The sequence below is a fragment of the Panthera onca genome, chromosome X (assembly GCF_046562875.1).
Source record: "Panthera onca isolate mPanOnc1 chromosome X, mPanOnc1 haplotype 2, whole genome shotgun sequence".
Lineage (NCBI taxonomy): Eukaryota > Metazoa > Chordata > Mammalia > Carnivora > Felidae > Panthera > Panthera onca.
Window position 1 is genome coordinate 42,074,048 of NC_138357.1, and position 11,424 is coordinate 42,085,471.

General features: G+C 46.7%; 1 protein-coding gene across 2 annotated transcripts; it reads right to left on the reverse strand.

The window, feature by feature from the left end:
* Positions 1-460: 460 nt before the first annotated feature.
* CLDN2 (claudin 2) lies at positions 461-10,647 on the reverse strand. Of its 2 annotated transcripts, none has more exons than XM_081792336.1 (2): positions 10,511-10,647; positions 461-3,329 (listed from the first exon to the last, which is right to left on the reverse strand). In XM_081792336.1, the coding sequence occupies exon 2, from the start codon at positions 3,145-3,147 to the stop codon at positions 2,455-2,457; it is 693 nt and encodes a 230-aa protein (XP_081648462.1). In that variant the 5' UTR covers positions 3,148-3,329; positions 10,511-10,647; the 3' UTR covers positions 461-2,454. The 2 variants fall into 2 exon arrangements, with proteins under 2 accessions (XP_081648462.1, XP_081648461.1); XM_081792335.1 differs by lacking the exon at positions 10,511-10,647 and adding an exon at positions 3,481-3,676.
* Between the last annotated feature and the right edge of the window lie 777 nt (positions 10,648-11,424).

Here is an 11,424-nt window from a genome sequence, read left to right on the forward strand (position 1 = left end):
TGTCTTGCTTTCTTAATGTCTCTATTAAGGTCTAGAATTTTTTATCCACCCAGTGAGGAGAAAAGCCAGTCTCTTTTCTCTTCTTTTCTTTTTTCTTTTCTTTTCTTTTCTTTTTTCTTTTCTTTTCTTTTCTTTTCTCTCTTCTCTTTTCTTTTCTTTTCTGTTTGTTTGTTTGTTTGTTTGTTTAGAGTGCATGAGCAAGGGAGGGGCAGAAAGAGAGGGAGACAGAGAATCCCAAGCAGGCTCCCTACTGACAGTGGAGAGCCTGATGTGGGGCTTGATCCCACTAACTGTGAGAACATGATCTGAGCCGAAATCAAGAGTCAGATGCTTAACCCACTGAGCCAGCTAGGCACCTCAAGAGTAAAACCAGTTTCCATCCCTCCTCCCCTTGGCCCAGTTCTCTCTGTCACATCTGCCCTGTCTGGGCCTCTTTGAATTAATAAAACAGTAACAAAAGTACTCAATCAACCAGTGTTTATTGATCACCTACTATGTGCCCAGCGCTTTTACAGATAGTCTGAAGGATACAGAGAGGTCTCAGATATGGCCCCTACCCTCCAAGAGTTTACAATGTAATTGTGAAATCAGATACACACATATGAAAAGATAACTGTCCATCCAAAAAATATGAATAATAAGCATCAAAGAAGCAATATTTACATGTTGAGGGTTGGAGGAAAGAGGGTAGGAGAGGGACGGAGTGGTCAGAAGAGACTCAGTGTAGGAGGTGGTGCTGAGCAAGTTCTCCAGAAATGAGGAAGATGTGGCTAAGTAGAGAGGGCCTTCCAGCTTTGGAGAAGTGCTTAATCACAAGCAAGAAGGTAGAAAGGTGAAAGGCATGTTAGAGACGAGTGAGCCCCTTCTGCTGGCACTGAGGTTTGGGGAGGTGGACTGGAGTTTGTCAAAAGCTGGGTGAGCATGCTTTGGCTGGTGAGGGAAAATGCCTTTGGTCTAGCTGTGACTCCTGTCCCCCACTCCCTCCCCAGGGGAAATGGAACATTCTCACACCTCCGAGCTGAAACTGTGTGCCTGGGAACCATCCTCTACTGTCCCGCCTCAACTGAAATCCCAAGGGGCAGCTCAGCTATGGCTTAGATCAGGGCTACAGCTCATTGAGCATTATTGTTCCATGCAGAAGCCCTCAGACACCTTTTAGCAACTCTGAGATGTCTGGTGAAGGATGGTGGGGCCAGCCTGAAGGGTGGCGGGTGGGGGGCAGGCACCTGATGCTGTGGTCACTCAGAGGCTCTGTACTGTTCTGTGAGGAGACCCCGGGGCACTGATTGCAGACTTCAGGCTGATTGTCCATTAGGGAAGGTGCCTCTCTCTGGCCTGACAGAAACACCCACTGGAGCCACCACACGTGCCCACCCAGCTTCTGAGACCAAAGTTCTTATTCTTTCTTGGGCAGCATCAAGGAGTGGTCTCTTCAGTCCCTCATGACACCCATGCTGTCATCCCCCAGCCAAGAGCCATCTCCAGAAAAACTAGTTTCTCCTTCCTAAGGAGATCACTGTGTAGGACCTATAGCCTTGTTTCTTAGCAGGAGGCCAGGTCAGAGGGAGGCAGGGGCATCAGTGAAAGTTGGGGCTGCAGCTTCTGGGGCAGTTCCTCAAGTGGAGTCAGAGTCTGATGCTGCCTTGAGCTTTCCACCATATCTTTTTTCTTTGTGCTTTCCTCTAGTGGGGGAGCCAGATCCCCAACCCACCACAGGAGAGAATTCCAGGAAATGTCCTGGGCAGTGATTTTTTTGGTCCTTGGCTGCCTTCCCTCCCTCTCATCCTGCACCCAGTCATTCTTTGTTCCCTTGGTACAATGGGATGGTTTTATTTCAGTTAATGCACAAACCAGTCTGAACACTGCGGAGTCGTAACAACAGTGGGATGGAGGCTCCAGACCCCATTACTGGCCAGTCAGTTTCTTTGGAGAGAAGCTTGGAAAGTTGGTGAGAGCCATGCCCATAAAAGCCACCACTCTTCCTCCCCCCACATCCCCCAGCAATGAGCTAAGAGCCAACAGCCGACCTCAGCCAGAGGGAGGGTCTCTGATCACAGAGAGGATTAGCCAGTGGGATATAATTAGTAGGTTTGGGGATGGATTCCCAGGTAAATCAAAGGGCAGAGGGGAGCTTCTGTGGCATGGCCTAGGGTAGAAGGTGGAGTTTGGAGTTGAGGGTTGAGGACTCCAGGTGGGGAGTGGGTGGTGGGCAAGGTGAAGAAAACAGAAAGGCTGGCTTGGCAAGCATCTTGACAATTCAACCTGCATGCTGTCACACCAGTTCCCATTTCTGCCTTTGCCTGATCCAGTGGCCAAAGTCAGTCTATCCTCAGCAGCACCTTCTGACATGGTCCAGTGGCAATGTCCCTTACTTATGGCCCTTGGGGGGGGGGTGCTGTCCACTGTTTTTCACAGACCCAGCCACCCCTATCCCCAGCTCTGGCCCCTGGTTCTTCACACATACCCTGTCAGGCTGTAGGAGTTAAACTCACTCTTGACCTTGGGTGGTTGACCAGGTCTTGGAGAGCCCCGAGTTGCAAGGGGCTGGGCCTGATAGGCATCATAGTAGTTGGAGCGATTTCCCTGGAGTGGGCAGGAAAAGCAGAGGATGATTCCAGCTACCAAGGAGAACAGGGAGGAAATAATGCCCAGGTAAAGAGCCTCTCCGATCTCAAATTTCATGCTGTCAGGTACCAGTGGGGAGTAGAAGTCCCGCAGGATCCCGTGAAGATTCCAGGCAACAGGGATGAAGCCCAGGAGGCCTCCAAGGATGAAGAAGACTCCGCCCACCACCGCCAATCTGTCTTTGACTCTGGAGTCCTGGCAGAAGACTGTGCATCTCATGCCCACCACAGAGACGATGCAGGCCAATGAAGAGACTGCACTGGATGTTACCATCATGGCCTGGGCAGCCTGGATGTCAGCCGGCAAGCCTAGAAGCGTGCTATAGATGTCACACTGGGTGATGCCTGTGCTGTGTGTGGCACACTCCATCCAGAGGCCCTTGGAGAAGCCGACTGCCGTCACGATGCTGGTGCCAACGTAGGAGCTGGTTCGCCAGCTGGGAAGCAGCATGGCTACCAGAGTGCCCAGCAACCCCAGGAGGCCCAGGATGTAGCCTACAAGCTGGAAACCAACAGAGGCCATGGCAGACCTCTCAGCAGAAGTGTCTTCAGTACCTGCTCCCTTGCCTTCTGGCTGCAGCTCTCACTCCTTGGATCTTGGCCTTTAATCCCTCATTTCAGAGTGTCTCTACCAGGCTGATTTCTCTCCTCCTTACAAGTGTCTGTGGGTGGCCACAAGCAGGCTCAAGAAGGCATCTAGAAGACCTAAAAAAATCCATAAACCAGATTAAATATTGACCAGAAGCTTATGAGAAACCAGAAAATGCTGGATGCCTTTTGACCTTTGTTATCTTTAGAAATAACACATGAGAAAGAAAAAAAAAAAACTTTGAAAGTGGAGCCAAAATGTCATCGCCTCCTGCGTAGGCACATGCCTTAGGTTGGCAGCCAGACAAAGCCAAGAGCCAGACGGGTGACTCTTTTCTGAGAAGGTAGTGGTGGAAGTGGCGGTTGTGCTGGACGCGTTAGCTCCACGTCAGGCTGTTCGCTGGCACAGTTCTGTATCCAAAGCTGCTGTTTAATGCATTGCCCAGCAACAGTGCCACAGGGCCCCTCAGTTGCAGACTGAGGCCAAATTCCAGGAGACTGGAACAGGAGGAACAGGTCCTAAGATATAGCTTTGGACTTCAGGTTATTAGAGGCCTCTTAGATATCCAGGGGCCTAGAGGGCAGTGGTCTAACCCTGAGTCATCCTTCCCAAGGAGAAAATCTACTCCAGGGCAGGTTGGGGTAAGCAAAAAACACTTCTGTCCACACTCTGAGAGTTTAGGTCCTCCCAACCCTGCCCAAATTCCCTCTGCAAGCCAGCCTAAGTAAGGCCTCCTGCATGCATAACACACTCAGACATTTCCTACATGCTCTCTTAATAGATCCCCTTACCAGGTCTGGCCTCTCAGAAAATGGGGAAAGATTCTGGAGCAAAGGTTGTGCCAAGGCCTAAGGGGAGCCCTAAAATTCCCTAGGCTATCTTCTAGGGGCACTAGGATAAACAGAGGAAAGGGGAACTATTCTACAATGGAGGGCTTTGAAGGAAGAAAGCATCTGAGCCAGTCCTTTAGAATCTCAGAGCTGTCTAGGATTTTTCAGTGCTCAAGGTGCAAGCCCCCACACTCTTGCCAAGGTTCAAGACCCTGAGGGTCAAGGGCACATCCTTTTCCCCATTCTCTACAAGACCTTCCAGCCCACTCACTTTTCAGCCCCCCTAATCTGGCTATTCCATTTTAACCTTCTTCAAGATTTCTCTTTTCCTAATCATCTCTTAAATTCAAGTATTCCTCAGAAGTCCATTCCTTTCTCAAACAGCACTCCATCCCTGAGCAAGTGTCCCATGACTTCATCTTAAATGGACTTAATCCACCCCATGACTTGATCTCCAACCTAGCAATTGGCACTTCCAAATCTGAATTTCCATCATAGATCTTCCTCCTGGGCTTCAAGACTGGCAGAGCAATCACGTATTTAAATATCCACTTGGGGGGCGCCTCGGTGGCTCAGTCGCTTAAGCGTCCAACTTCAGCTCAGGTCATGATCTCGCAGTCCGTGAGTTCAAGCCCCGTATCCGGCTCTGTGCTGACAGCTCAGAGCCTGGAGCCTGTTTTGGATTCTGTGCCTCCCTCTCTCTCTGACCCTCCCCCATTCATGCTCTGTCTCTCTCTGTCTCAAAAATAAATAAATGTTAAAAAAAAATTTAAATGTCCATTTGGAAATGCTATACGCACCTCAAATTTGACATGTTCAAAAGAGAACTCATCACCTCTCCTATCTCACTCTTCCCCAAACAGTTCTTCCCTGGGTCCCCGTGATCACTGAATGATACATCTATTCATCCCCTTGCACCAGACTAAAATCTTGGGAGTTATTCTTGATGCCTTTCATGCTTATTCATCACCTTCCATGGTCAATGTGTCACCAACTCTACCTCTTGCAATACCTCAAATCCATGGTACCCTTCTCCCTATCGCTACTGCTACTTGCCCAAATCAGTGCTTCATCATCCTCTCTCCCCCAGAATATAGCAATGACTTCCTAACTTGTCTTATTTCTAATCTTGTCTCATACAATTCACTTTCCACGTTGCTAAGGTGATCTTTCAACACATTAATCTGATCAAGTGTCTACACAAAGCGTTCTAGTGGCTCCCCATTGGCTAAAGGATAAAGTCCAGACTTGTTTGTACTCTATGACCTCTCAAGTTTCATCTCTTGTCATTTCCCTCCTCATATTCTTGCTGAACTAAATTACTTTCAGTTCCTCCATCATGTCATGTTGTCTTTTGCTTCCAAACCTGACTGCAGGCTGTTCCTTCTATGCAGGATGCCTGGCATTCTTCTCTCTCTGTGTAGTGACTTCTCTCTGTTTAGGGTTCAACTCATATACCTCTTCCTCTAGCTTGGAACAAGTGCCACTTCTCCATGTTCTTGCAGCATTTTGTGTTTACTTACCTCCAACGTAGTAGTAGTAGTAACAGTAATAATAATAATGATAGCAACACTTACATAGTGTTTCTGATGTGACCATTATAAGCACTTTATACAGTTAACTCAATCATCACAACAACTTTTTGTGGTAGGTGCTAATAATCCTATTGTATAGATGAGAAAACAGCTACAAATAGTAGTTATTACACTGTATTTCAGTTTCCTTCTTAAATCTGTGTTCTTCCCCACTATTATGTGAGCTACTTGAGGGCAAGGACTGTATCTTATTCATCTGTGTATCTCAGGTGACTTGCATAGTACATTACTCAGAACAGATGTTAACAAATCTCTTCTTAATGAGTGGATGAAAGTGATAAAGAGGTTTGAGGGACTATAAGATATGGACTTTCTAAATGAGCCAGTGTAAGGGACTAGAGCTGCCTGCTGTTGGGAAAAAAGGTTGAGAGAGGGAATCAGAGGAAGGAGGGAAATGGAGAGACAGAGAGACAGAGAGACAGAGAGAGAAACACAGAAGAGAGCCAGAAAGGGAGAGAGAGAAAAAAACAGAGACAGAGACACATAGAGAAAGAGAGCCAGAGAGAGAGACAGATAAAGAAAGAGAAACAGAGACAGAATTTCATCATTTTCTATGTATATGCATTTGCCAAATATCTTGTCTCTTCAAATTCTAAACCACCTGAGGGAGGAAATATATTATACTTATTAATTATTGAATATTTTAAACATATATTAAAAGTCTGTTGTGCCTCTGCAGCATTGGGTGCAGAGATGACAGTCAATACTCTTCATCAGTGATGAGTATGACAAGGCCAATGTTGATGCAAAGCAGCGTGGAGTGGAGGAGGGGGCACTACACAGTTGATGGGATGGGGAGGGAAATCTAGTTTGAATCTCAGCTCTGGCACTTACCAACTGCACAGGTCCTTTCCACGCATTGGTGTTGTTACTACTAAGCTGGCACAACTCTACCCTATCCTGATCATGACTGTGCATCTCAGTGGGGCTTTCAGTGTTCTCTGGAAGTCCTTTTACTTCTCCCTGCTGAGCATCTCCTGGTGACTACTTCAAATATTTAGCACTTTCTTTGAGCTCCCTATCTGACCTCCTCCCTCTGCAGCTCTTACCCTATCCTCATTTTCTTGCCATCAAGATTCCTAAACAAGCCATTTAATGTTGATGTCTCTCTTCTTCCCCATCCCACCAAATGCCCAACCCTCTGCAGCCTGGCTTCTGCCATTAGCCCCCTGCTGAAACTAAGGTTACCAACAATCATATTGTTCCCAGACCCAACAGTCATCTTTCCATCATCTCACTTTGTCCCTCTCCTTCATAGAACTGTCCTCTCCCTTGTCTTCTGTAATACCCCTCCCAGTTTTCCTTGCCCCTCAAAATGATTCTTCTAAGTCTTCTTCATAAGTTTTTTTTTCTTGTTCCCACTGTATAAATCTGACTATTCCCTCCAGGGTTTCATCTGGACTTCTAGACTTCTCTTTCTTATTCTTCACATTCTCTAAGGGTGGTCTCATCATTCCGTCTCTATGCCAGTGACTCCTGAATCCATACCTCTGGCACAGATCTCTCTCCTGAACTCAAGATTTGTATAATCAACTGCATTTTGATTGACCCCATCTGAATGTTTTAATGGCACCTCAAACTCAACATTTGCAAATCTAAAATCATCTGCTCTCTTCTTCCTCCACCTTCAAACTATTCCTCACACAGTGTTCCCTATCTCACTAGGAGCATCCCTCGTCCAGCAACACAAGCCAGTCATCCTTGATTCCTCCCCTCTTCTTGACATGTAATCAGTTATAAAGTCCTATAAGATTTACCTTCAAAATATGTTCTGAATGCATCCACTTGTCTCCATCTCCACTACCTAAACTTTAGTTCAAACCATGCAGCTGTTATCTCTTGTCCATCTGGAAATCTCATAGGCACCTCAGACTGGTTTCTCTAATTCCACTTCTGCAATCAATTATCATCCAGTAGCCAACGATCTTTCTAAAATGGAAATCTAATCCTAAGTGCCACTCCACCCCTTTGCCATGCTTTAAAAACTTCAGGGCCTCTTAATTGCTTTGAAGATTAAGTTCAAACTCTCTAGCACAGGAAACCAGGAAAGCTCTCCATTGTCTGGCTTCTGGTTTTTTCAATCTCATTTCCCATCAGTTACTTCCAACCTCATGTTTTATGCTTACACACACACACCTAATCCAGCCATACCTGAACATGTGACTTCTCTGAATTTGCCTTTCTGTCTGTTTCTAAGCCCTGAAGTATGCTATTCTACCATCCAACATTTGCTTGGCTAATCTCTGGTCATGTTTCAGTACTCATCCTCTCTTTGAAACCTTCCTTGCACTCCCTCTTCCAACCCAAGCTAGCTTAAATACTTTTCCTTTGTATCTCCTAGCTATATGCGGGTTTTCAGTGAGTGTTGGTGAGCTACCTTTAGGTTTTTAGGGAGCAGACCCCCTGCTGTTCTGGGAAGCTCTCCTGCTTTAGCTTTCCTGGGATGGTGGCAGAGGAGACAAGCTTTGGTTTCCCATGAAAGTCAGGAGTGTCCCCAAGAGGAGAGCTTCTCCCCAGAGTCAGTCCTGACCTGGTAAGCATAAGTAGAAGTAGATTGGGGTGGGGGAAGACAGATTTTTTAATAATGCCACCCCTGAGGTTTGGAATCTCTAGAGTCTGATTTGGCATGGCTGGGCAAGAGGAAGAACCAGTGGTTGGGGCTTATTCAATTGGGAGAAATGGCCCAAAGGAGGTCAGCTTTCAGTCAGGGTCAGGAAAGCAGGGATGGACAAAACAGCAGGTGGTTGGATAGTGCGCCAGTCACCTGTGTTTATGTGATGAGCAGTCGATGATTTAGAGGAAGAGTCTTTACCTGAGAATCAAAAGACTAACTTCTAGTCTCAGTTCTGCCTGGAACCTGTTGAAGAAGTCCCCTAACTTCTCCAGGCGCAAGTTTGCTCATCTCCAAGGTTTTGAGTCCCAATTAAGGTAATGGGGACAGGAAACCACTTGGACAAATATAGAAGACTGAACAGCTGTTATTAGAAGCAGACATCTTTAAAGGAAACTCCTGTCTCTGAGGGATCCTCCTTGAAGTCAAGCCCTGGCTGCTTTGGAGAAACAGAAAACTCTAGGCCTTGCCAGGTGAATTTGTCTTCTGGGCATGAGGCCAACACACTCCATGGCCCAAAGGCTGGGAAAGAAAGCTTCATTTAGGATCGTTACCTAATCTTGCTTAGGGGAGGGATTGGAACTGCTGGAGAGGATTAGGAGGGTCAAGACTGACAGCAGCTCCTGAATTAACCCCTTCTTGCCTGGGTACTTGCCCTGCCTTTCAACAGTCCTTGACCCAAGAGCCTTGTGTATGGCACCTCTTCTTTGGGCTCCCATAAGATTGAGCAAAATAAGACAGGTGGGGTTCTCAGGCTCAAGGAAGAAGCTGAAGTAGTGTCCTGGGGGTGGTGGTGGTGGTGATGAAGGCCACCACAGCCCTCTTAGGCCAGTCAGCCTCCTTTCTACATCCCTTGATCTGACAGCCCCTCTCAGGAATCTGAGACCCTTGCTCTCCTCTCTGCACCTCATCCCCAGCTGCTGAGGGCTCTAGTAAGAGGCAAAGCCATTATTCTGAAGCCTTCTTTCTGCAAAGTGTGTCCTCAGAGCAGTTCACCTTTCCTTCTGCATCAGTTTTGGGTGACAGCTCAGGGAACTACAACTGGATTGAGAGATTTTCTAATTGCTTTAAAAAGAAGTTCATTTTTGTCCTGACCACCAAAGGAAAACACTCTCACTCTGCAGTGCTAGAAAACACAGAAAGGCAGGACTTAGAAAACCGACATCATCTACAATCTCTCTAGCTATAAACGCAGTTAGTGTTTTGTTTCCACCTCCATTTTCAAAGAGGAAGAGAGAATAATGCCTAAGTCCAAAGAAGAAATTTCTTTTTTTATTGAGATCAAACAGGCATATAATATTGTGATTTCATGTGTACAACATAATGATTTAATATATATGCATATATTGCAAAATGATCACGACAATAAGTTTAGTTAATATCCGTCACCACACATAGCTACCAATTGATTTTCTTTCAGTGAGAACTTTTAGGATCCACTCTCTTAGCAACCTTCAAATATACCACACAGTATTGTTGGCTACTGTCACCGCACTGTGCATTACATCCCCAGGATTTCTGTATCTTCTAGCTGGAAGTTTGCACCTTTTGACTCCCTTCACCCATTTCGCCCACCCCACCTCTGACAACCACCAGTCTGTTCTCTGTACCGATGAGCTCGGGGTTTTGTTTTGTTTTGTTTTTTCGGATTCCACATATAGGTGAGCTCATCCAGTATTTGGTGTCTCTGACTTACCTCATTTAGCATCCTGCTCTCATGGCCCATCCATTTTGTTACAAATGGCAGGATTTCCTCCAAAGGAGTTTCTGACAGACTTTACAGACCAGTGGGGGAGAGTTATTTAAGAGACTGATGGGGAGACTTTATGACTTCACTCAGAAATCCACCTTCTGCTGACTCCCCAAAGCTTCAGGCAGAAGAAGGCACTGAAGCTGGATGTGAGACTGTGCTCCTCCCAGTCCTCCTCTGCCCTCTATGGTTGGGCACAAGGGTAAGCTGTAGCTCCTTTCCTCCCATATTGGTATCTCAGTCCTTGTGCCCTTGAACACTCCATTCAGAAATTAGTATCTGATTTGGAGAGTGCTTCCTCTGGCCCTGTAATTTCAAACACTGGAAACTTTGAGGAAATAAATACTACCAACCCAGGTGTGCACCTGACTTATCCCTCCTGTGCCCTTCCCTCGGAAACCCAAGGTGGCCCAGCCTGGCAATACCATGGGCCAAGATGGTAGCAACTAGGTAGCAAGAGCCCATGGGTGAATTTAAAAGGCAGCAAATAAATCAGAATTGAGACACTTACAAAGCAGTTCTTTTGCAGAGCCTCGAAGGAGCTGTAATGATCCTGGAGAGGGAGGAAAGGGTCCTGATGGAGGGGAGCAAGGTGCAAAGGGCCCCAGGCTGAGGTGATAAAGGATTTCTAATTGTTAGCCACAGCTTTGCAAAATCAATCTGCAAATCTCAGCTTTGGGTCAGAGACTTATTACAGATCAGAATTAAACCCCTGCAGTCTGTGGAAGATTGAGGTGCTTAAAAAAAAGTTTAGTGAGTTTTGTGTTTTTCCTGTCAAAAACTCCAGCTGGGCTTTTGTGTGGTGACCTCTTGTGAGCCCAGGAGAGGCCTTGCGGGGAGAGGGGTTTGGCCTAAGGAGGAATTTGGAACATTCCAGCTTTGGGGGTGGGGAAAAGAGGGGGCTCTGCTAGGCCCATCAGTTGTCCCTGGCTATGGGCCCTGAGACCCAGCAGGAAGTAAGCGTCATAAACACAGGTCTGGTGAGCTAGTGCCCATGAAGCCCTGCACTGCGTCCAGCCTTGTGGACTCTTCCACCCAGCTTTATTCTCTAGCAAACTCCCAGCCCTGCCCCATCCCTGAGGTTGACCCCAGTGTGCAAAGACAAACACATGGACTGTAGGTTTAGGCTTTAGTGGGTTCAAAAGAGTGGTGTCCCACGAGGTGGAACCGAAGCAGTTACCACGGGCCTCCTCTTTGTACTATACACAGCAGTACCAAACTCCATGCCATTTGAGTATGTCAAAAGTTCTGTGGAGTGAAGTGCTGTGATTGGGTTTCCTCTCCAAATGAAACACTCACAAAAAGGCTTTTATGTTTTGTTTTGTTTTGTTTTGTTTTTCTGATTAGAAACATACTAGATGTGCAGCACCTGGGTGGCTCAAGTCAGTTAAGCATCCGACTTCAGCTCAGGTCATGATCTCACAG

Excerpts from the sequence above, each read along its gene's own strand:
- CLDN2 (XM_081792336.1), bottom strand. The coding sequence starts at position 3,147 with ATGGCCTCTGTTGGTTTCCAGCTTGTAGGCTACATCCTGGGCCTCCTG.